This window comes from Syzygium oleosum, unplaced genomic scaffold, assembly GCF_021117445.2.
Source record: "Syzygium oleosum isolate NSW1041296 unplaced genomic scaffold, Sole_v2.1 Sole_v2.18, whole genome shotgun sequence".
In the NCBI taxonomy this organism is placed as follows: domain Eukaryota; kingdom Viridiplantae; phylum Streptophyta; class Magnoliopsida; order Myrtales; family Myrtaceae; genus Syzygium; species Syzygium oleosum.
Window position 1 is genome coordinate 6,530,197 of NW_026607502.1, and position 25,820 is coordinate 6,556,016.

At 39.4% G+C, this 25,820-nt stretch overlaps 2 protein-coding genes and 2 pseudogenes across 4 annotated transcripts; 2 read left to right on the forward strand and 2 right to left on the reverse strand.

The window, feature by feature from the left end:
- The window catches only part of LOC115662990 (uncharacterized), a 38,661-nt pseudogene that overhangs the window by 11,499 nt on the left and 1,342 nt on the right, over window positions 1–25,820 (forward strand).
- LOC115662903 (histidinol dehydrogenase, chloroplastic) lies at window positions 30–7,581 on the reverse strand. 3 transcript variants are annotated; one of them, XM_030584989.2, is made up of 15 exons: window positions 7,563–7,581; window positions 7,344–7,473; window positions 7,100–7,212; window positions 6,946–6,998; window positions 6,727–6,799; window positions 6,511–6,612; window positions 6,331–6,432; window positions 6,146–6,217; window positions 5,998–6,060; window positions 5,865–5,906; window positions 5,062–5,121; window positions 4,835–4,945; window positions 2,429–2,599; window positions 1,862–1,952; window positions 30–679 (listed from the first exon to the last, which is right to left on the reverse strand). In XM_030584989.2, the coding sequence occupies exons 2-15, from the start codon at window positions 7,465–7,467 to the stop codon at window positions 396–398; spliced, it is 1,461 nt and encodes a 486-aa protein (XP_030440849.1). In that variant the 5' UTR covers window positions 7,468–7,473; window positions 7,563–7,581; the 3' UTR covers window positions 30–395. The 3 variants fall into 3 exon arrangements, with proteins under 3 accessions (XP_030440849.1, XP_030440848.1, XP_056175604.1); XM_030584988.2 differs by lacking the exon at window positions 7,563–7,581 and having other exon boundaries at window positions 7,344–7,500; XM_056319629.1 differs by lacking the exons at window positions 5,062–5,121; window positions 7,563–7,581 and having other exon boundaries at window positions 7,344–7,500.
- On the reverse strand, window positions 8,781–9,902 carry LOC115662697 (protein TIC 20-I, chloroplastic-like; annotated as a pseudogene).
- LOC115662989 (protein PYRICULARIA ORYZAE RESISTANCE 21-like) lies at window positions 18,818–20,205 on the forward strand. The gene is made up of 3 exons (XM_056319635.1): window positions 18,818–18,989; window positions 19,281–19,362; window positions 19,516–20,205. Exons 1-3 carry the CDS (start codon window positions 18,978–18,980, stop codon window positions 20,040–20,042), a joined length of 621 nt encoding a protein of 206 aa, XP_056175610.1. The 5' UTR covers window positions 18,818–18,977; the 3' UTR covers window positions 20,043–20,205.

Sequence of the window (25,820 nt, forward strand, 5' to 3'; positions counted from 1 at the left end):
AGGTAAATCGATAACATCCAACAACGAACTCCCAGAAAACTACTGCATCATTAGCCATAAACTCAGACTGTAAAGTACTTGTTTCATATAAAGACATACCAATTGTGGGTACAGTAGTTTCAATCTCTCCATGCTTGAGTTTGGACAACCATAGCATCAAGACTGACAGTAAGCACCCACAGCTACTCTAATTAAATCGGATATCGAATGTTACCATCTAGTCATAACAGAAATTTTTGCCTCCTTTGTACAATCAGAACCCTAAAAAAGAAGATGAAAAACCCTTAACACATAACTTGAGTACAAAAGACTGGACTCCATTGCTCGGATGCCCAGAAAACAATAGTTTCCATGTAGAGCATCATTCAAAGAGAGATGAGAGAAGGACATCGGACTCACTGGACATTTGAAGCTTGCTTTGCTTCAATGTCCTCAAGCCTAAGGGTAACAGCTCTCCTGTGGGCTTCCAATCCCTCCACTTCGGCCATAACGGCCACATATGGGCCTAGGTTTCTCAACCCTTCCTCTGTCAGAGACTGAACTGTCATGTACTTCTGAAAGGAGTCGAGAGACACTCCGCCATACATTCGTGCATAACCATAAGTCGGGAGGACATGATTTGTCCCGCTGGCATAGTCTCCAACACTCTCTGGCGTCCACTGGCCTAAAAATACAGAGCCTGCATGATAAAGGAAAGATAAACTTTTAATATTTTCCTTCTTTCTTCCTTTATTCCTTAGGATAGAGCCGTTCATCACAAAAGAGCTAGCACACGCCATCAGTGAAATATGATGCTGTTGATTTAGCACTCATTCTCAACCACAAATATCATCTATCTATAACACTAGCACAAGAGAGGAATTTTTAAGACTAAAATTCACCAAAATCTGCTCTGCAAAATTATGGTAATGAAGATTTGATCCCCTGAGCCCCCTTTCCAAATACCTGAACAATTCTTCAGGGTCTGATTGTAAGTGGTAAACATGGGATGGCCAGTCAACAAGAAATTGCAAAATAAAAATAAAGAACAACTTTTCTCCGGAAAAGAAATTATTTAATCTTAAAAATTTCTCAGCAGTCATGGCACTATGTTTCATATATTTTCTTTTCTAGCGAAAGCTGCATACTGTAGTTATTGGGCTCCATCCATAGTGCTGACTACTCTCTCGATCAGTTTACTCTTACTCTCCCTAGCCGCTTAGTCAAAATTGGTTCCATACCTTGACAGATCAAAAAACAAAATTGGATATATTTTTAGATATCTTTCATACCTATTATCAATAGCAACTAGCAGTAAAAAAATTGTATACATTTTTCATGATATTATGTATGAAAATGTGTCGGCAAAGATATATAGGAATTCTTGAACCTAGGAGTAAAGAATAGCCACTTAGATAATTAAACAGGTTATATTCATGAATAAGCGCAAACTGAGTAAATTGATTATTAGGAACTTGCCATTAACATATCTACTTCACAGAAATCTAAATAAGCTTACTATGGATTTCAGAAATTCATCATAGCAGAAAGGCTAAAGGGACTCAAATGAGGTGAGACTGGACTTCAATATAGTAAATTTGTATTAAATCCAACTTGGAAGGAAAAAAGTAGATCTTGAAGTGCAACCAACCCATGGACTTTAAAAAGTCGAAAGACTTTATTGGGGTTCCAGCCAAAGTTGGGCAAGCTGAAAGCTATATTAGAAGTATAATTTAGTTTTATCATGGAAAGATGACTTTATACCGGCGATTCATAAAACATAATTAGGAGCAACACATTACAAGACATGATATTAAGGGAATGATAGACGGCGAAAAAAAAAGGGTACAAACACAGTGATGATGCTATCCACAAGTTATACCTGCATTCTCAATAAAGCTCTCCCACTTCTCAGCATCTTTTACATTGATGATCAGATGCTCAGGGGCATACAAATTTGAGAAGGAAACTGCCTGCAGATATAAGTAGTTCTGTTAATATCAATAGCAAGTTAATGCATGAATTGGTGCATATATAAAAACATGAAAATAGAAGATATGCACATTTGAGATTGAACAAGAAAACAGATATAACTCCAACTAAACTCCCATAGGGAATGAAGTTGCAAAGTGACATATGAGAATTTTTTGCAGAAAGGAAGTGAAAACTCCTTAAGATAAGCCAAAAACTATCAGTTTTGGACTTTAAAGAACTTTAAATAGGTCTAGCCATCACACCGATGTGTATGTTGCATGCAGTGTTATGAAGCACCCAAATGTTCATACTTTATTTCCTCCGGTATTGGGGGCTACAAATAGACTATTCTCATATTCGGGAAAGATCTCACTTAGAGCATGGACATCAGAGAATCCCAAAGTTCAGGTCTCAAATTCTTCTGTGAAAAGATAAACATAAGACATTCTGAACAGTGAGAGGTTAGTCGCGTAACCTCAACCATATCACGAGCAAACACAATCAAGCTGTGGCTCAGAGCTTTTGAAGCAAATTCTCCTCTAGGAAGGCTCCCACACTGCTTGGTTATTTCTTCCTCAATAGCCTTTATATCCACTCCATCCCCAGCTACGACAAGAACAACTTGACTGTCTGGACCATGTTCAGCCTGACAACGATGAATAATGTGTCAACAAATAAGAAAATATGAACAGGGAACATAACAGATAAAAACCATGTGTGTCATGTGTGGGCAATGATATCAGGAGTCTAATGTAAGCAGACGATGGCTGAAAGTAATTGACACAGCATGGAGTGATTTTAGAAAGATCAAGCATCAAGTCAATGAATTAAAGAGAAAAAGAACACTTCATATGCCATTGATTGCAAGAACTTGAATTTACGGCACAAAGTTAGAGAGAAATGCAAAATGACTCCCTAACGAAAGTAAATCCGACCAAACAAGGAAAAAACAGACGCAAGTTGATTTTTTTGAGTGTGCCTTGCTTCCTTTCTGATGTAAAACGACTAGATCAGACGTAAATCAAGAGTGGAAGTACTACTTCCGGACTGTGACAAGTGCCCATGAAGACTGAAATAGTATTGCAGGCTGGGATTTTGATAAATCAATTCTGAAAGTTGATGAAGGCTTATAAAAAAGGATCTAATTGATAGTATTTGGATAGAATAAAAGAGTTTTGGAAAGAAACATTTAAATTCTCAGGCATCATATCCAAAGCTTCTTAAGCATCAAACTAGTGGGTCTACCACATTCAAATTTTGAACTATTGCTGCAAAGACCTTGGTTTTAGCACATCGTAGCATATCAGTTCAGTTCACAAATTAGACAGCTGTATTTATCTCAGGAAACGAGCAGAGACAGATACTTCAGCAAAGGAAAAGAGCAGAGCCAGAATACTTATCCATAGTGCAGTTTGTACCACAACATTATACATTTGTACAAACATCAAAGAAAGCAACGAAACTCTCCAGTATCTTAAGACACGTGGCACTAGGAAGAGGAAGCCATTAAAATACTAGGTAGAGTGCTTCTCCATTCTCCCATAAGGTTTGGGAGAGAATAATGGACTGAATGATAAGACTAAGGGAACCCTTGCATTCCAGTACGTTCAAACTTGTAATTGCCATAGAGATGAAACGGGAAAGGTAAGCACTTTTTAACAAAAAACTAGAAGCCTGACTGAACCATGTTTGATGCCATTACAAGATGTCGAATAGCCAGAAGGGTGGTCCTTCTTTTTCTTTTCTTTTTTTCTGGATGAAGTATCACATTATGCTACCATTGAGATAGACTCCCCACCATGAGATAGACTCCCCACCATAAACGGATTGTGGAGGCATCCTTCTCATATTCCGCACAGTGCTCGAGCTTCCTAAATAAGATGATGCTTACAGCAACAAAGAAAGCTGAAAGTAACCTTCAGAGCTTTTAACCTATAAGAAACAACTACTAAGTCCCCCAAAGAATTTCATCGCACAAATTGTGGCGCCTGACATTGTGCTAAACATTGTATTTGCAGCCCACAATCCATAGAATAGATCTTTTATTTAAACGACACACCTTAAATTCATAGAGATCAAATGATCATGATAATGCGTCATAAGGAAGCCACATGGAAGAAGCAAGGAAACAAGCCGATCATAAAAACACAATCATGCCACAGGCACCACAGATTAGAATTAAGGAAGTGCAGATGGCAATAGAAAGTTTCTGCTAAACAAAAGGCATGGGCAATACATTTCCTCCTACTGTCCTCTGTATTAGCATTTTGGTCTTTTTCCTCCTTTTCTGGATAAATCCTGCTAGGCGAGCCATTGGAACCACTTTGCTAAATCAGTCCAATACAAGATGTGTTTTGAATTCCATGAGAATTTAACTCCTCCCCTTGTAAACAAATTCTAACTCTCATTCTCTTGAAAACATTTTTCATAGATCATTTTCTTCCAAGATGCAATATGAAATTCATCTGCCTTATTAATCACTACCCTATAGTGAAAGTCTTAAGCTACATGCGATTAGATCATCTACAACTTCTGTAACATCTAAAAACATGATCAAAAGTGAGACAAACTACAACATACTCAATTCTTTTCTTTTTGTTTGTTTTCTCTTCAACAAGTAGTAAATCTATAGAGAAACAAACACCAACCTAATTGATTTCCAAGTTATGAGCAGAAGACTTTTCTGCCCATTTCTAAACAAGAAGGCAAGGCAAACTCATTGTACCAATGCAGATGTGTACTTAGTATATCCCAGCAGATGTCTACATAATATATCCCAAGACAATGATTTAGAATCTGTTGAATACAAATCATATGCAGCACCATTTGTAGAAGTTGTGTTATTCATTAGACATTAAATCACTTCACAAAGTAAAAGCACCTGGGATAGCAGATCAGCTGCTATGTGGACTGGACTAGCATACTTGTCTGCAATGACAAGAACTTCCGAAGGACCCGCAGGCATGTCGATGGAAACCATTGCTTCACTGTTCTGTTGAGGAGATGAGATTACACAAGAGGTGTTAATTGGTGATAATAAATCAGCAAAAGGTATCTGGCTCCAGCAATTTATTTGTGGATAGGACTGAAAATAGTGCTCATTTATACTTGGAGAATCATTTTTGCAGCGGTGACATACTGATTTCCGGGACCAAATATCTTCTCAACCTACCAAAAATAAAAGCAAACCAATATGATAATCATTAGATGCCCAGATGGCATTTCTTTTCATAATGACTCAACAACAGGGAAAAAGTTCTATCACTTTGAATGCAATTTAAGTATGGAGCAAAATTTTAATTGATACCGTTCAACCCCCCTTTTCCCTTAGTTGTCGTTTTTTGTTATCTGAATACTCAAAAGCACACAGATTTCTTTAGAAAAATTAAATGAAGCCCATAAATTCATCGGTAGCAAAGGTCAAGAAGTCCATTTAAATGCATCCACATATATTTGTAACCAAAAATTCAAGCAACCATTCACATAACTCTCATTAGATCCGTTAGCAGGCCTGGTTATACCTCTTCCAAGCAATCGAAGAAATAACAAATCCTATAATATTCCCGTATTCACGTATATAAGAGAAGACTTTGAACCAAAAACTTCTCTCTTCAATTTTGGCCGTTCAATAAAATATTGTCCCTCCCCATTATTAATCTTTGCCACATGCCTTTTGGTCAAGTAGGGTGAGAAATGGGTGAACCATGTAATTGCCCATAGACCTCATATGCACTTTACTAATTTCTTCTTATTTCATGGCCCAAAGCTACGACACTAATCAGGATTTTCACTGATTCCAATAACAATGTGGCTGCACTTCGCAATCCTAAGCATTTGTTGGAGAAAAGATTCATGCGTTTCTCTAAAAAGTCCTGATGACAAAGGATTTCATTGATACCAATTCAAAGTACCTTCGGGCAGGATTCAGTTCCCCATGCCATGGCAGCTATGGCCTGCATAGCAGAACAATACCGCAAATTAAGTAAACCTAACCATGTGAAAGAAACAGATAAAAAAATTAGTAGTCCGTGTCATGTTTCAAACCTGTGCTCCTCCAGCTTTAAGGATGTGAGTCACGCCAGCTTTCTTGGCACAGTATAGTACTTCCTTCAGGCAATTAAAAAATAGAAAGGTGTAATTAGCTCATATTGCTTATCACCTAAACGAAACATCGTTTTCGAAGGAAATTTACCTTGCAGATGCTGCTATCTTGACTTGGGGGAGTTGCAAGAACAACAGTTCTACACCCAGCAATCTGTGCAGGCTGAAGCATGCAACAAACCAGACATCAAGTAAATCTAATTTTCTATATATGGAAATCAAATTATTTGTTGTAGTGGCAAAAAATAACAGAAGAGGCAACCTTCATCCACTTACAACTGCAAGCATAAGGGCTGTTGACGGTAGAACTGCAGTACCCCCAGGAACATAAAGGCCTACAGAGCCAATGCTCCTGGCCACCCTTTTACATCTAACGCCCTAAAGGATCACAATATCCATGAGCCACAATGAGATTGCTAAATTGAAAAGGAGAAACCAGGCAACATTTCTTCTTACTTTCATGTTCTCGATGCTTTTTTCAGGTGATTTTTGAGCCAAATGGAAGGCATATATATTATCATACGCCACATCAAATGCTTCTCTTACTGTTGCATCAAGCTGCAAAATTGGCAAACGTTGGGTCATGATTTTATATCTCTAAACTGATGAGATCATAGGCAGCTGCTGGCCAACAAAAGACGGGTATCTGGAAAGCATGTTATCTTAAGACACCTCTGGGTCCGGAAGGTCAGACACATTCTCAACTATCTTCTCCAGCTCAACTTTGTCAAATCTCGCGGTGTACCTACGAAAACAAACAACACAAGCAGGAGTGTTGACATCATCACAAAGTACTCCTTCTGACTTCATAAATCCTGCCCTGTCGAGAGAAAATGCTAAACGGAATTCAAAGAACATCGTGTTAAACAAGAAGTCAGAGAGAACACGAACTCTTTGACCGCAGTATCGCCTCTACTCTGGATGTCATCGACAATCGGATTGACCTTAAACAAAAGAACGCCGCAAAGCAATCAGCGATGACCATAATTAAGAATAGCCCATGATGAGTGTCATGTGAATCAAACGAGCCTAGAAAAAAACTCACCACGCTAAAGATCTTAGAGAAATCAATACGCGGCCGGGCCTTCAGACGATCGACCTCGGCATGGGAAAGGTCCGACAACTTGTAAGACCTCATGGAACAACTTATCCTCGATCCTATCAAAACATCAAATGCGGCCAAAGTCAAGAGAAACCTGAATGAACTAACTGATTGTCGGTTTCGAACAGCAGAAAATGAATAACGTAGCGAACTGCTGAACACGGGAAGAATCAAAAAAGGAAAGTACTCGCTACGGAGCAATTTCGCCGACGATGCTTGATAACCGACGAAGAGAACGCTCGAAGTTCAGCAGTCGGCAGCAGTTGGGCCGAAAAGATGATCCGACCACAGGAGTGAAATTGTCTGACCATCACCACCTTCGAATCAGGATATATCATTACGCATTTCACCTGACTAAGAACGACGAACTCAGTTCACAAGTTAAAATGAGGAATAGTCGCGGAACCTGTGAGCGGCGGCGGCGGAAGCGGCGGCGGAGATTGGGCGGCGGTCGACTACTTCGGATGCTGCTGGTGCGGGTCTGAGGTCGCAGTGGGGGCTGAAGGAAGGGAAGGAGGGTTTGAGAAAAAAAAAAAGCACAAAATTTCCATATCCGTTTCAAATTTTCACCAAATATATATAATAACTTTCACTTTTGCTCTTTATTTCTTCTCCTCTTTTCTGTCACTTTTTTTATTAATCAAATTTCTTTTACCAAATTCTTCAATATACATTTTATAATTCCTTTTCTTTCACATGATCATAATGCACATAATTTAATATAAGAGTACTGATTGTGACATTAACAACTTATAAGTGTCAAAATTTCTATTTAAGTTCTTACGTGAAATAAGATCGCGCTATTAATAGACGATTTCGAACTTTTATTGATCATAAATTGCATGAGGATATGTCTTATACATGATGATGAATTCACAAATTATATAAGAGATATGGTTTATTAACTATCTATTTCTTTTACTAATTGAGTCAATGAAACATTCAGAGTTAATATGGAATATCACTCAAAAGATTATCTTTTCATTTTTATCGTGACAAAATATGGGTGCCTCGGAATTAATCATTTTGATAAGTCTCTCAAATCTAAATTCGACACGTGCTCTTATATGTGAAGGTAATATTCGAGTTAATTTTTCATTGATAGATAGAAATTTCTTCAAATATCGCAAAATTGTCTAAACTTTACTTTAAAAATATATTTAGGTAAATTGAGACTTATATAGAGTACCACAAACGTTGAAAAATTTAAAAGCGACTAGACAAGTAATGACACTTCGCGTAACGAAAAAATTGATAATTTTGTGATTGTTATATCTTTTTGGTCCAGCATCCATGTGGAGTTATTAGTCTAGCTAGATTATTATTCCTGGGTACCAGGCATAATTGGGCATATTTCCAGCTTGGAATCGTGTCAAAAATTTAATTTTGGAAGGCATCAAAAGGCAAGAAAGTCTGACCTAAGTTCCAAATCAGATGCCCTTATAGGAAACATTATGCAGCAGCAATTGGAGTGAAGAAATTTTAGGTTGTGTTGGTTAAAGAACAAAAATCAAGATTTGAGTTCTCCAACTGTAAACTGTTTTTTCGTTTAAATTGTACACGTGATTTTCTGATGAACCTAACAAAGTTCTCCATTAATGACAACCCAAGACAGGAAAATGGATAAGGCGCTAAGGAAAAGGTCGATCTATTAAGAATGTGCAAACTTCAAGCTAAATTGTTGTTGGTGAGCCAACACAGAGAAGGAGAGAGCAGAGCAACATCAGCTCATCCAAATACCAAGAGGGATTGGATTTAACATCAAAATCCTGGTCACTCTATCTGATGTGAAACTCCTTTGAAACCACCTCATCTTGCGAATTGACATCCCTTAGTCATATGGAATCTGGATATATGCGGCATCGCACACAAAGGGGATGTCGGCATACATGCCGGCAAGGGCGCATCTTATGCACTCCAACACGGTAAACAGGTAGGCGAATGCCACGGCCGTCCAGAAATGCATCCCCAGTTTTCCCCAGTAGACCGCGAGCGGCATCCAACGGCTCACCGTCCCTATCACTTGCAGGGCTATCTCCAACAGCATGCCCATCACCACATGGAACCTGAAGAAGTGAGGCCACTCCTTCCGCCTCACTACCCCCAAGTAGGCGACGAAAAAATAAGCCATTAGAAACCAGCTCGGCAGCCTCCCGATGGCCCCGAGGAACGGGTACGTCAAAAACTCAAAGTCTTCTAAGAAGGGATGAAGATGATAAGCCGTCTCGGCATACATCCAGGTCTCGTGGAGAGGCATCAAGTAAGGGAGACACGCCAAGGTTCTCCACCACCACCTCGGCTTCTTGGTCATAGGAGGGTACCGGTAACTGTATGGCACATCCTTGGATGCTCGTGGGGCCCTGCGAGGTCTCCGCCTGGTGGGAATAATTGGGAGTGAGAATGACAGGCCATCATTGTCTCCTCTAATAAGAGTGGTGGATGCCGAGGATATGTTCTGGTGCAGCAAACCTAAGCAGAGGAAAAAATAATCAAACTTCCATATCTTCAACATATTTCAGCATGTTTCGGAAAGCAAGAAACTGCCACACGCATATTAAATGACTGCATCATTCACATACATCTGTTGGACCATTGCTTAAACTCCAGATGAGGTCTCCAGGAACTCCTGATGCTCGATAAAGTGGCCTTGGTATGTAAGGCAGGTCTATGAGAAACAACTGAGTTAATAGGCAATGTGGGCTTAGAAGCGGGATTTGTGACCCCACACCCCAAGAGTGAGGTGCATCCACTTAATAACATAGTCGGATACCTGTAAAGAAATCGGTATTACTAAGAGAGAACAATTTATAGAGAAGGTGCGGGCAGAACAAAGGGTCATGGGAGGGAAGAGAACAGAACTTACTTCTCATGATAGAATAATAGAACAACTTCATGGAGAAGTCATGTAATCAATCAGGAAAATTAATGTGTGCAGATGTCAGGAGATAAGTGCAAAACATCAGTTTTCTAACCAACATATTGGTACTCCGTGCAAAATGACATTAACTGGCAAAAAGTAGCTATCCCGAGCAACTTCATTAGAGTCGAAGCAGGAGATGAGAAATTTTCCAGGGATTTGTGGAAAGCTTCTAGACATGAACTCTTTTCCATGCCATAAGATTACTCATCAAGAGCCAACTCCCAAGTTTTCATCAAAACCCAACCACAAGCTAGGCTTCAAATGCAGACGACAAGACAACTTCCCAACAAACCCCTAAAGCACTTCCAGCCTCTCGACCATGATAATTAGGGGTGTCGGGTGCAATAGTTGACGTAGTGCTAAAGCTCGACCCAGTTCCAGTTCACAACTTCATTGCTCAAAACCCAATAAGAGATCGATCGAGCATTATCTTTTAAAGCTCAAGCTGGATCTCAAATATTAATGGAGATACTCAAGCACCACTCACTGAGTCATGGATGGGCTCGTGCTCGCATTTTCTTCCAATGACCAAAAAGTGAATTCTCAGTTGGAGCTCCAAAATTGAAACCTACCAAGTCGCCTTAGATTGAAAGGTAACCCGACCCACAAAAATTCAGAGAATCAAAAGAAACAGCACAACGTGTCACCAACACAAAGGCATCTACGCCCCTTTTCCGACGAATACCTCAGTTACCCAGAAACGGCCGGCCGACGAAGGGCTCAAAGCAGACACCATCAGAGCTCATATACTTCGAAACCCACTTGGAAGAAAGCGAAACCAGTTCGTACACTTGGAAGAAAGCGATCACCAAGGCTCAAGCAAGCAAGAAAAGAGAAGAAAAACAACAGATTTGAACACGACATAGAGCGAACTTCAAGCATCTACTACCGAGCACGCACGACACCGGCTGAAAGCGATTCTTCAACAACATCGGAAGATAAAGACAGTACCACAGAAAGAAAACCCACCTGGAGATTCCGAGGCGATGAAGCCCCGCCACGCTCAGGTGATTAGGGTTCTTCCAGCTTCCATCGCCAGCTTAGATAATGCGCAGCTGCGAAACGCGAAGCGCTCGTAACCATATCGGTATTGCTCCCTGAAGAAGACGCACTGCCCGCCGTTGGATCATCGGTGTATCAACGGCCGAAAACCCTGCCCCCTTTCTCTCTCTCCCTCGCCCGTGTTCGTCCTCTCTTCTCGTTTCTTTTCTGGTAAAATTACATAAAACCCCCCCGAACGGCACAATTTTTTACCCTTGATTATCGACCGTCACAACATTCACTAAACTCGTATATTTTCAGTGTATCCATTCTTAGTCGGAACGTGCAATGGATATGATTTAGAAGAGCAAAAGTTGGATATTCATTCGTTATTCTATAAGAGTATCGACACCTAAAATTTCACATACAGTTTCCTCGTACATTTAGAAGTTAGAAGCATTATGATTTCTAGATAACTAATTTCCACCTCATATATGTCATACTGACGTAGTTCAAGCCCTAACCCAAACTATCGTTTATTGTATGAGCTCGGATTCGTGTTTGTTATTTTTGTGTGCCCCCTTGTTATTTGGTTTTGGAATTCGTCCAAATTAATTTGAACCTTTATTCACCCGCTTAATTCCACATCTTAGCACATTATTAAGCCCCCTAAATCAGCCCCATTTAGTCTCCACTAAATTGGAAAATTGATCGTGGCTCCGTTTGTTTCACGTAAGACATTTTTCAAGACAACATTTTTCTCATTTTTCGGCGTTTGGATTGCTTTGGAAAATGAGTCAACAGAAAAGATTTTCCTACCAAAACTTAAATATAGGAAAATTGTTTTCTCTTTAAAAAATTGAAAATCAAATTTCAAAATATGATTAGGTAATTAGCGCTCGGAGCAGAAACTCTGCTCTTAGACATGGAAATCCCAACACTCATTTCAGGGCCCTTGGTAGTGGGGTCCGGTCCTAAACACCTAGGCCTAGGTCCATTGAGGCCAGGCTCGGGACCCCGGCACCTGGACCAAGTCCATCTAGGCCGTGTCTAAGACTCCAGCTACCGTGCAGAGGTCCTCGGGGACCGTGCCCAAGTCTATTGAGGCCGAGCCTCGAACCCCTTACACTAATGCTTGGGTCTCGACTTCTGAGCCAAGGTCCATTGAGGCCGGGCCTAGGAGTCCCGTGCCGGTGCCCTTGCACCCGCACTTCGGTCTGATGCCCAGGACCAGGCGCCGGGGACCGAAGCTTGGCCTCGGAGGATTTGAGCATGGGTGCCAAGGTCCCGAGCCCGACCTCGAGGGACTTGGGTCCAAGCGTTGGGGATTGAGTCCTGAGCGCTGGGGTTTGGCCCTAGCCTCAATTGATCCAAGCCCAGGTGATCGGGTCCCGATCCCAGGTGTTGGGTTTCAGGCTCGGCCTTGATGGACCCAAGCTTGAGTGTTGGGGACATGGGCCTGGCCTCCGCAAAGCAAGGCCGGGGCATTAGGGAGCCGAGCATGAGCATTGAGTTCTCGAGCTCGGTTTCGATGGACCTAAGACTAGTGCCCATACTTATGCTCGAAGTCGGGGAACGGGGCTTGAGACCCCGGTGCCCATGTCGGATTCCTTGGCTACCTATGCGCAAGTCATTGGCGCCCAAATAATGAATATCTATTAAGAAAAATCAAATGAGATTTTCCTTATTAAACGACGGAAAATATTTTTCATTTCATTTTCAAGATTTAGCCAAATACTAAAAAATGACTTCACGGAAAATATTTTTCAGAAATGTTGCATTTCGGCAAAATAAATGGAGCCTAAGCTAGAATTGGAGAACCAAACAAAAGTCCCAAACCGGGCTCTATACTTGTTGGACAAGAGAGAGAGAGAGAGAGAGAGAGAGAGAGAGAGAGAGAGAGAGAGAGAGAGAGAGATGGTGTGAAATTGGGTGGAAAAGAACAAGCTGCGGGTTGTATTCTGGCAACCTACTTCACGGCGATGCCTCGTCTTCGTGGTCCTATACCGCAACACCCGTACATACTACAATGCCTCCTGGAATCCACGAATCTACCCTGGACAGTCTCGACTCCAAACTACTCTGTTCGCCCATGATGCCAAGACGGTGATTGAAGCAAAGCCCCACCGTGAGCCGTAGGAGCAGAGCCGTGAGTTGGGTCGCGCAAGCTGACTTGGTGCGTAGAGGACACGTTCGGCTCGAGTTCAAGTTGAGACAAGGTCCGCTCTTGAATGTGAATTGACACTAATTGTCCATAAAATTTGGCTCGATATACAATGTCATACTTAAACTTTTACTTTGCTTAATGCGATCCACAAACTGTAATCTTTTGTTACTATTCACAAATTTTCATAGTTATACTAATGCCTAGATTTTAGAAAATCTTTTCACTTCAATCCTTATCCTAAATAGACAAAAGATGGGATATCTTTTTATTACCTCTCTACCTTTTTATCATTATAAATATTAGGATAGTTCCCTTTAAGTAAATTTCAGATTATAATATCTAGAATAGTAAAAGTAGAAACTCATTTAGATATATTAAAATTTTATCAATCTCAAAAATAAAGAACAAGATTTAGATTAATATAAATACGAATATCTATAGATAAGTTGATATTGTTTCGAAATATCCTTATGAAAACATTGAGATATAAAGTAGCGGAAATATCAATTTAATTAGGAATACTTGGAAAGTTGAGGGACTAAAATGAACAAATTGAAATTTTAGAAATTGCATCGAGCATTTAGGAATAGTTCAAGTATCATATTGATTACAATAAAAATTTAAGGACAATATTGCATATTGGAATAAAGTTTAGTAACTATTGATATAGTATCTTGGTAAGAAATCGCTTAAAAACAGAACCATCCTTTTGTATAGTGTAGTGGAATGTAAGGTTCAATACTTTTAGTTATTTATTAAATTAATGTTTATATAATATGACCATTCAAGCAAATACCATGAATATTAAGATGAAATAGTAATATAACGGTTTATATTAATAAAAAAAATTGTTTGTTGATTAATGTAAAATAGGTATAAATTTGCGTAAAATTATTGTTTGTCTTATATTATTTGATTATCATATTACCTAAACTAAATTTGAATAAGTGAATTTCTGAATCTATTCAAGGCACCAGTCTCTTAACTAGCAATAGAATAGCGTCACCGACCAAAAGTTTCAAGGCCCAATAAGCCGAGGAAGTGGGCCAAGATAACTAAGCATGTCTTGAAGCTTCCTGATTACTTTAAAATATTCTTTAAGGGAAATATAAAAAATGTGTATTCTAGAGTATTCTTAGGGCCAATAGGAAATATACACTTTATCTCAAACATTAGATCGGGTCGTAGATCTATGGTTGTAATAAAAGAGGTTCTTGTATACCTCGCGATCCCAAAAATATAAATACTATATAAACTCAAGTTTAGAATTTCTCTCTCGACATGTTTCTCTCTAGGATTTCTTGTATTGTTATGAATAACACTGACTTGGGAAAGAGTTTTCCAATATCGTATGGCCTTGCATTCTATCATTGTTTAATGCACGAATATTCTCTGGATAAACATCATATTGGTTTGTTGAAAAGACTTTTTCAAAAAGAGTTAATTGAATAGGTAACAAAGTAATCAGGTCATGTGCCTGGCATGTTCTCCTTACCCAACGTGCATACACCTGTCTCACTAATAGCAAGAAGTATATTTTAACAGTAATATGAAAGATTTCACTAAATGATTCATAAGACTGCCTTTCAACCTGGGGAGTTTGATGCTGGAGAACGGGGATTGAACATAACGCACCTCGGACTTCTACTCAGAACTCATGTTGGGGTGGCTTGTCCCCAGGAGTCATGAGCCAAAGGGGCTTTCTTCCTCACATTGTGCTCCTCTACGATGGCGGCGGACCGCCATGAAGTGCAGACTCCATGGAAGGCCATGAAGTCTTCTATGGCTAGCTGTTGAGCAACGAGCTGCAAGAGCTCTTGCGGGAGTTGCGCCCAATTTGCCGTTACTCCACCTCCTTCATCAATCCTCCTCTGTGTTATCAGGTTCTCACGAGCAAAAGAGTCTTGCACTGATAATGTATGTGATAATGAGTTAGGAATAAGGGCAAAAACAATCTTATTAGGCCTCCGTTTGTTTCGTGGAAAATAATTGATTTGTGAAACATTTTCTCAAAAATGATCATCTGTACCGCTTACAAAAATAAATTAACGAAAACTATTTTTATCGTCCACGAAAATGTTTAGATATAAATTATTGTCGAGGAAGGAAACATTTGCCAATGATTAATTATTTCAAGCGATACAAACGACCATTTTCAGAAAAATATTTTTAAAATCATTCGTTTTTCACAAAATAAACGGAGACTTGGATTTTTTCTGGCCACTCATATAACAATCTTTGAAGATTAATTTTCTAGATCTACCCCTCGCTCCTTGAACAGATTGTTTATAATTTTTGTGCATAGCTAGCTGGCGGTTTGCACATGGGTTGATTACTGTATTATCACATGTTTTTGGTTTCTTCTTGTTATTAGTGTCGGTGATATTTGCGTATGTATTATTTAGGGTTGTTATCCATTATTGAGTATGGAAAATACCAAATAAAGATATTTATCTAGTTGTATGGCGGGAATTTTAACTCAAAATTTAAGTGAATACACTGTAATTGAAAATTTGAAACGAAGACCTTTTGGTTTTTCTTTTCGCAAATTTTATTCTATTTTTATACCAGTGGATCTGGATTTCCTTATCTTGTTCTTCAAATGTCATTTTGTTTTAATCTTTTGATTGACCAAATGAAACTTGAGATCATTATTCCTTACTCGTTATTTAAATTTGTTTACATTGCAAGATTAACTTTTTTTTCAAAAGATAAACTTATAAATTAAATCTTATGAACTGCTCTCTTGTTTTTTTTTTTCATTTTTAAATTAAGTGGACTTTAGATAAAATTGTATCATGTAATGCTTATTTCGTGACAACTTATGTGGTATTGCTGGCTAATCAAATATTTTTTTTACTTTATCTAAGCGAAAAATCGAGCATCTCTGTTTATAGAAATAGAATGCAAGCCCTAAAATGTGTACGCTTGATGGTTTATTGATAAGATGTCGATATGTATGATATTTCTGTCTCTTAATATACTATTTTCGCGCTTACATGAGCCTACCAATTTTGGCTCCTAAGGCATATTACGTAGGGCAAATAAAGAACATAATTATATCTCATATTACTGTCTTTTTTTTTTTTTGATAATCGAGGTGTCCGCGCGGCCGGCGAGCTAGGGCTCAAACTAGCGGTGATACCCGACTAGTCCTCGAGGGGGGCTAGCACAGTATCCCACCGCCACGACCCCCCACTTAAATCACCGATGGGCGAGTTTTGAACCCAGGACCTCTCGTGAAAGGAACTGAACGCAAACCAATGCGGCCACCGATGGGTGGGTTCTCATATTACTGTCATGTCTCGTAATATACTATTTTCGTGCTTACATGAACCTATCAATTATGGCTACTAAAGCATATCATGTAGGGCAAATAAAGAATAGAATTCTATATATTTTAAAACAAAACACCATTTCATCTTACTCTTAATCCATTTAAAAAAGGGAGAAGTGCACTAGAAGTCCTAAAACTTATCACGAAAGTGCAATTGAGTCCTAAAACTTTCAAAAAGTGCAAACAAGTCTTAAAACTTGTTACGAAAGTGCACTTGAGTCCTAAAACTTTCAAAAAGTGCAAACAAGTCCTAAAACTTGTCACGAAAGTGCAAACAAGTCCTAAAACTTGTCACAAAAGTGCAAACAAGTCCTAAAACTTTCAAAAAGTACAATCAATGGAAGGACTTGATTGAACCAATTTGACAAGTTTTAGGACTTGTTTGCACTTTCGTGACAAGATTTAGGACTTGTTTGCACTTTTTGAAAGTTTTAGGACTCAAGTGCACTTTCGTGACAAGTTTTAGGACTTGTTTGCACTTTTTGAAAGTTTTAGGACTCAATTGCACTTTCGTGACAAGTTTTGGGACTTTAAATGCACTTATCCCTTTAAAAAATATAAATCAAATTTCATCCACCACCCGTTTCTGCAACTTTAAAAATAACTACCCTTTTTTTCTTTTTTCTTTTTTGGAGGAAATTCTCTATTTTTCTTCCTTACATAATGATCCGCTTTTGCACGCCCCTTTAACGCGTGCTCAACACTCGTATGTAATTAAGGGAACTTTCCCATGTGCACGATACTTTTACGGCATTAAGATATAATCGGCAGCCACGCACTTGCAAGTTGAAAGGCGGAGCACAAATTGTATGTAGAGGTCATATACTATAAGCTTAATTTCTTAAATTAGAAGGAGATAATATTGCCTAATGAAACCCACGGCTTCTCAAGTTCTCAACTTTTGTCTAAACTAATTTATAAGCTAGATTGAACCTAACTAGTGAGAATCTGCGGTCCATACCCATCATAGATGGAGTCATAGGTCTAAATTTTTGTTCAGGCCATGGATTTAATCTATCTTAACCTGCACTGTGGATGGCGACTTCCTACCTAAATGGACAGTGACTTGATAAACTAAGCTTCTTGTTCTCTCGAGTCAATGGCTTCTTGCTCTTAACACAGATGAATTCCACTACTACATTCGCGGTCCCCCAATCAACTTTTCCAAAGCCCAATATTATTCTAACATTCATTGCCAACCAAATCGTGTACGTGTAATTTGGTCTTATTGTCGATGGAGAATCATTCTTTGTTTCTTTCCACAATGCTTTGATTTCATGTTATACACTTTGTGGATATTGATTTTCCATGTAAGGAAGGTCTAACATAATATTTTTGGAGTTTGATAAACTTTAAATTAAATTATGTCACGAGTTCAAAGTCCAACTTGGACTTCATATCAAACCATGTAACGTCGGTTTGGAGAATACGGGCTATTACCTACCCCATGTTGTAGATAGCTCAATAAAGGTTTTGTTCTTTTCTTTTCAAAATTTAAGTTAGTACTCTCCGTCATATCGTATGATCTTTCATGGAATCTTGTGCTTCTCTCCTTCTAGAGTAGGTAGGTCACATTGTTTGAGCCACGTAACTCTGGTGCACCATTTATTTCCTTTATTTATTTGTTATTGTGTTCGATTGCTTGACATACTAAGATGATCAGTCCATACAATTTTAGTTCCATATATTGAGCTAAGCATTACCGCGCATAAAACAGTACAGTTCACCCCATTACGGTCAACCGTGAATTCCCTCGAAATCCAACTTTATGTGCAGTGAATTGTCGAAACCAAATTCATCGCAAGAACAACAATCAAAAGGACCGAAATCACATGAACAAAACGACCGTTTAAGGAACAAAAATCTCACTGCGCGTGTTGGAAATTCAACTGCAGAAAGCAAAGTGATGGAAATTGTAGGAATCGCCTTGGCGCTGTTCCTGTTCTTCTGCTGTAATTCTTTCGACGATGGAAGATAAAACACGTGCATTATCTGTTCATAGCCCCATCATTGCCACAGACTGCAAGCCCACCAGCAATTGTGGTGATGTAATCAAATGGACGTCATGAGTTCGACGCATGCTTCTCCTAGTATTCAACGTGACAGAGACATGAGGACTAACATACGTACGGTCAAGGTCCTTTGTCCTTAGTCTTACCAAGTGCGAGTTTGCCGCACACTTTGGTTGACTACTGTTCATCATGCGACTCTAAGCCAAATACAGAATTTTCTCAATACTTAAGAAGCAGATGAAGCTATTGAACATATAGGGACCTCTTAACCAGTCTGTTCTCATTCTCTAACATTCATATTCATCCATCACCGACACCCCATCATCACTCGATCCTTCCTTCACCTCTTCACACTCCCATTCACTCATTTTCGGAGCTCTCCAGACCTTGTCTCTCCCGCAGCTATGGCAGAGAAGGTAAATCCTCCTCCTCTCTCTCTCGATACCCGCCAACTCCATTTTTCTTCCCTTTTCTTTTCTGGGTCGTTTTTTTTTTATCATTCTATGATTGTGATTCTTCAGAACAACTATCTCTCCATTTGGGGGTTATTATTTCGTTGGGTCTATCTTGTTCATTTCTCTGTTTTGCATCTTCCCCCTGATACTTTCTCTGCAAACGATTAGGAAAAGGAAAACCTCGAATTATTCTTCGCATTCATTTGATACACATGACTTTATTGATTTTTGCATTGTTCTTGTTTGTTGCAGGAGACCAGAATGTGGATAAAGGTGGATTTGCAGTGCCCGCGCTGCTATAAGAAGATCAAGAAAATTCTCTGTAAATTTCCCCGTGAGTCTCTCTCTCTCTTTGTTTTTTTTTTTTTTTTTTTGCTTCCCCTCTTTTTAGTTTAAAATTGTTATCATTTCTTGATTTGTAATTACTATTGCATTGGTGTTAATTTAATTCGACTGAGTTTGCTATGAATTAATTTGTGAACAAGAGAAATTCGAAATCAAGTATACGATGAAAAGGAGAACACGGTGGAAATCACCGTCGTATGCTGCAGCCCGGAGAAAATCCGGCAGAAGATCATCTGCGAGGGTGGCAAGATAGTGGAGAAAGTCGAGACCAAGAAGGTCAGGTTCGAAGAGCCGCCGAAAGAAACTGCCAAGCCACCTGCTCCTGCACCGGTGTCAGTACAGCCCTCGAAAGCCTCTGCTCCACCAAAGCCTCCACAGCAGGCGCCCGCGCCGCCGCCCCCGAAGGCACCAAAGCCGATGGCAGGCTACCCGCCAGTGCCAATGTATCCGATGGTGCCGGTGTATCCGATGGTGGGGGTGTATTGTTGTCCCCCATGCTATGGACGGTGTGGTGCGGCACAATGCTATTGTGGGCAGAGGAGGCCAGTGATGTGCTATGATGGATGTGGAAGACCAGCTGATGAGTGTCAAGGTGGGAATAGGGGTTACTACGTGAGCCCATGTGATTACTTCAGTGAAGAAAATGCCACTGCGTGCACCGTCATGTGATCAAATTTTTAGGGCTATCTTGGGGTCTTTATCTTTGTGGGTATGGAAAGACTTATGAGGATGGTGGTCCAGTATGGTGGTATATGTGGTCAAATATGTTCAACACACGACTTGTTGGTTGTTGATTTCTTCATTTCAATAAAACTTTAGTCCCTTTCATGTCTCTTATCATCCTCTCATTCAGCACATGTTCATGTCTTTTGCTTGCCTCTACTGTGATTCATTCTGTGAAAGAGCAGGTCGAGTGCACTATTGAATGACCTTCACAAGATTAAATGAAACAAAGATGATTGTGACTTTGTCATTTGGCTTGATGAATTTGGTATTCGTTATGGCCATATATTCTACATCTACTCTCTGCTTGTTCCTTCATTTCTTTTGGCTCTCAAACTTGTATTATATATCTACTTCAAAATCTCCACCGTAACCCCTCTTGCACTCTCTTCCCCTGCCATTTCTCTCTCCTCACACATAATAGCGCAACACATCAACGTTGGGAAAATTACAGAAAAAGAAGTCATAAACTTACTGTACGGATGCCAATTCATACCAAAACCTTTCAATTTGATCAATTTAATTCAAAATCTTTTGACAATTTGCCAATATAGTTCTTATGGTCAATTTTAGCCGAATATCACTGATGTGGACGCCGGCCGTCTTACGTTGTCACCGCTGAGGTCATGGATCGGCAGAGGGAAATAAGAAAGAAATAAAAAATAAAAAGGAAAGAGAATAAAAGGAAAAAATTGGAAAAAAGAAAAATTTTAGAAAATTTTTAAAAAAAATTGCAAAAATTATCTACGTCATTGCCCATGTAGGACATCCGACGTCCACGTTAGTAATCTCCGGCCAAAATTGGTTGAAAGGACTATATTGGCAAATCGTCAAAATGTTTAGGATTAAATGAACCAAATTGAAAAGTTTATGACTGAATTAGCATCTTTACAATAGGTTTAGGATTTTTTTGGTAATTATCCCCATCTATGACTGAGAGCCACCCCTAGGTTGATGCCACAGTTCAATGCTAACACCGACGATGTCACCTTCCCCCTTGCCTGTTGCCTATACCCCTCTCCCCTCATCCCCGTCTCTGTCTATGGCGAGATTGTTCGTGGCTTGGGACAACGAGGGCACACGAGCTCAGGCTGAGCCCGCGTGAGGTCCGCCTCGAGCTTGTGAGGGCCATGACTAGTCGCGAGCTTTTGTGGCAATCCAGCTGCGCAAGCTCTGTAACAAAGCTTAACCATGGTGGCCACAAGCTCGATCTGACCTTAAGCTGGCGTGGTGACCATCGGCTTCCTCAGATGTGAGGTCAGTGACGACCTCCGAGGGAACAATGGCATTACGTGCGGTGGAAGGGGGAAACGTGGTGGTGGGGTGTGTGGCATCGAGCTAGTCTCTCATGTGGATATTTACGGTGGGAAGTCAAGTTAAAGATGATTTTGGTAATTTTCTTCTTAAAGAAGATAACTGCCTGAGGAAGGCATCATTAGTATGTATCGTCACAGCACACCTAATCCTCAATGTAAAGGATTCACATGTGATGGAAAGTGAAACTCAAGCAAAATAATAGCTCTGCATTTAAATAGCATTATCGGCAAGACAAAAGCAAAGCACAACTTTCGGTGAATGTTAGTGACTAATCTAGCTGCAACGCTTTGGTTTGGTAGGTCTACTTTAACACAAATTGCTCCTAACTGCGTTTAACATCATCCTTCAAGTTCGCTTAATGTGCTCAGTTTGTTTTAGTAGTTGCTACAAGAAAGTGTCCTTCGTTTTGGTGTGGGTGGACGAGGGTTTTGGCTACCTTTGTGATGATGATATTCATTAGATATATTTCGGACTTTAAGAAAGATAGTTATCAATGTGCGCTCGTAAAGCGCTTGTGTCACATTTTAGATTTATTCATCCTTAAAAGCAAATTTCAGTATAGACAATTTTCACTCCATGAGGACTTCTAGGACGAGAAATTGGAGGCCTCTCATATTTTGGTTGTTAAAGTTTTCGGGGGAAATTTGATCTTAACTAATATCGTGGTATCAATGATGTGGAGAATGAAAAATTATTAAAACCTATAATGAATATCTTTTTGCCAAGGACTATTTGGTAGTCTCTCTCTTGCGCGCGCTCTCTCTCTGCCCACAGCTATACTGCTAATAGACATTTGATGAGGCCTGTCCAAATGAGTGTCTGCTTTTGAATTTAACTTCTTGTGCTTTTTTTTTCAATGTTAATAGACAAGATTTAAAAGAAAAAAAAAGGGTCATAACTGAGGATTATAAAATGTGCGGAAGATATTCAATATCAGGATGGAGATCTTCTATCCCATACGGTCCTTCAATCAGTATCTCGAAAAATCCCAAGAGTATATTTAAGAATGAAGAGGAAAAGAGAATTTTTTTATATTTTTGTGTGTCTGAGCTTATTTATAGGTTGTTCTAGACCTCACACATATGAAGAAGCTCGTACTAATCCTCTTTGGCAGAAAGAAACGGCGGATGAGTTGAAAGCATTAGAAAAAATCCCATACTTTGGATTTGATTGATTTGCCTCCTGAAAAGTCGGCTATAGGTTGTAAATTGGTGTACAAGATCAAAACAAAGGCAAATGGTACAATCGAACGCTACAAAGCTAGACTAGTAGGAAAAGGCTTCACTCGGAAGTATGGCATTGACTATGACGAGACGTTTGCTCCAGTTGCACGTCTTACTTCTGTTTACTGCCTCCTTGCTGTCGCTGCTATTAAGCATTGGCCTCTATTCCATATGGATGTCAAAAATGCATTCCTCAATGGTGATCTCACTGAAGAAGTTTATATGGAGCCTCATCCTTGATACACTCACATGCTTAATAAAGTGTTTTGCCTACGCCAAGCATTATATGAACCGAAGCAAGCTCCTCATGCATTGTATTCTAAGTTTAGTTCCACCATGGAACGCCTTGGTTTTACATCCAGTTCCTATGACAATGGTCTCTTTGTTCAACGAACATCTCGTGGGTATATTCTGTTACTATTATATGTGGATGACATGGTTATTACTAGCAATGATCATAACGGTATTATGAAACTACAGCAGTATTTGAGTCAATAGTTTGAAATGAAAGATCTCGAATGGCTTAGTTGTTTTCTAGGTTTGGAGTTGTGTTAGATTCCTCTGGCTATTATCTTTCTCAAGCAAAATATGCCACTGATGTTCTTTTTCGAGCCGGACTTACTGTTAACAAGACTGCTACAACTCCCATTTAAACTAATGCCAAATTTGATGACAAAGATGGGACTTCTCGTCCAAATCCTACACCTTATCGACAACTGCTTAGTAGTCTTGTATACCTCACTATTACTTGCCCTGACATCGCTTATGCTATTTATATCGTAAGTCAATTTATGACCACGCCGCGAACGACTCACTTTGCTGCTGTTCTTCAAATTCTTCGCTACGTCAAGGGTACTTTATTTCACGGTCTTCACTTTTCTGCTAACTCAATCTTAAAGTTGACAGCTTATTCTGATGTTGATTGGGCTAATAATCCTCTTAATCGTCACTCTACTACAGGCTACTGCTTCTTCTCATGAAGGTCCCTTATTTCCTGGCAAAGCAAGAAACAAACTACAGTCACTCGATCGAGTACTGAAGCAGAATATCGTGCTTATGTTAATACAACATCAAAATTATTATGGTTGCGATGGTTATTAGAGGACATGGGAGTCCATCATAATGGGGGCACGGCCGTTCATTGTCCAAATATCACATAATGATGTTTTCCATGAGCGTACCAAGCATATTGAAATAAATTGTCATTTCATACGCTCTCACGTGCTTCATGGTATTGTTCGTCTTGTTCCCACTACATCGGTTGATCAGACTGCAGATATTTTCACTAAGGCATATCCATCTAAGCGTTTTCAAGATCTTTTCACCAAATTCAAATTAACCTCTTCTACGTCACCTTAAGTTTGAGGGGGATGTTAGAGATATATTAAAGTTATCGATCTTTCTTGATTGATAATGTTAGAGATATCGAGAAGTATGTTGATCATCATGAAAATAAGAGCTTTTCGTAATATTGGAAGTGAAACATGTATAAGTTGACAAAAAGAAAAAGTGAAATATCTAAATGTGAACATTAATAAAAAATTTATTAATTTTACTTGTGACTCACTATTTCCACTGATAAATTTTTATTTTGAATAATGAGCTTTTACATAAATAGAAAACTTACATTGTACTTACAATTAAAACATGCCTTACTTTGCTGGCTATTGTACAATTGGATCTCATTTGGTAAATCACTGATTTTCACTAGAAACTTGCTATCTCTACCATTAAGTTTTTGTTCGAGTGGCAAATTTCTAAAGATGTTGATAATTTACTATCGCGTTTGTCTGTTGGCCTTGTTTGTAAATTACTATCAGCATACCTAACCAATTACATTGTTTTTTTTCCATATAACAAGACTGAGTTGTGTTTTTTGCCCAACTTGCTGATAGTTATAGATAAATTACTTAATTTCTCACTTTCAACAATACGTTAAGTTTTTCCATATTTCAAATCCTCAATGAATTTTGGTGTTTCTTAGGTACTTGTAAATAACAAGTTTAATTCAGTCAATCATTCGAACTTCCCAATTGAATCGGGGATATGATGGAGATGACAATCACCGGCACATTACTGAAAAGCATTCATCAATTATTTTCTCATCCGTCCCGATCACTCTTTCTTTTCCGAGTCTCCAAGGGCATCTTGACCCTCTCCTTTTTAGAGTCAATGGGAAACGCGCTGGTTGCTAGTCCAAAATAAAAATGGGAAGCGCTTTACAGCACCGACACAATCAGTACGTTCCAGAAACGTTTGCGTGGAGTATTTGTCCTCAAATTGAACCGTGCAGCGGGGGCACCATTGGACCTGGAAATTAATGCCGTGTGGCAAATGGTAAGTCTCCCAGTAGGAAACTATTTAGGGGACATACAATAAATGCTTTCACAAAAAAATGACAGATGAGGAGCTCTTGACGTGTACGTGAAGCTCGGGTTCATAAAGTTTGAGATTTTGTCTTTCAAAATCTGTGGGCTTCAATTTTTGTGGCTGACCGTGTGAATTTTTTGTTCAGGAATTTTGCTACACATTTCAGAAAGGAAAAATACTGCAAAAATTCTCAAATTTTATACGACGTGATGAATTTATTTCAAATTTTTTTTATGATACAAAAAATTCTAAATTTATATCTGGATGATATATTTATTTCAAATTTTTTCTGTAACACAAAAAATTCTAAACTCAAGCACATTTATCCCAAATTCTTTGATCGAGAGGCATTTTCGTCTTTTAATTTTTAAATTTTTAAATTTTTTCTTTTTTTTCCTTTTTTCTTCTTCTCCCTTCTCTCCGCCAGAAAGCCGCCAGCGTCGGCCCTCGCCTGGGTCGGGCGAGGGCAACCCTCGCCAAAGCAAGAAAGCCTGGTCGTGCAAGAATCCGAATTGAAAAGGCTTTGCTGCTGGTGGCGATTGGCAACGGGTGATTGCGAGCTGGAGCGATAGAATGCCAGAGGCGACTGGGTCATCATGGGTCCCCTGTCGGGTGTCAAAAGATTGGTCTTTTGGCTCGTGGAGGGGCTGTTGTTACGTGTTGTTACGTACGCCTTCATCGTCGAGGTGGGTTTCGGATGCGAGTGGGATTTGAATGGAGAGATGATGATGGTGATTCAGTTCGCGAGGTGGGTTTGGTGCGAGGTTGGCGGTTCCTTGCTGAGGACTCGAGTTCTTCTGGTGGGTGCCAGAAT

Excerpts from the sequence above, each read along its gene's own strand:
- LOC115662989 (XM_056319635.1), top strand. Across the intron at positions 19,363-19,515 it reads AATTCTCTGTAAATTTCCCC|AAATTCGAAATCAAGTATAC; the intron begins GTGAGTCTCTCT and ends TGTGAACAAGAG.
- LOC115662903 (XM_030584988.2), bottom strand. The coding sequence starts at position 7,494 with ATGATATATCCTGATTCGAAGGTGGTGATGGTCAGACAATTTCACTCC. Across the intron at positions 6,061-6,145 it reads AAGATAGCAGCATCTGCAAG|GAAGTACTATACTGTGCCAA; the intron begins GTAAATTTCCTT and ends AATTGCCTGAAG. Across the intron at positions 5,907-5,997 it reads TTAAAGCTGGAGGAGCACAG|GCCATAGCTGCCATGGCATG; the intron begins GTTTGAAACATG and ends TCTGCTATGCAG.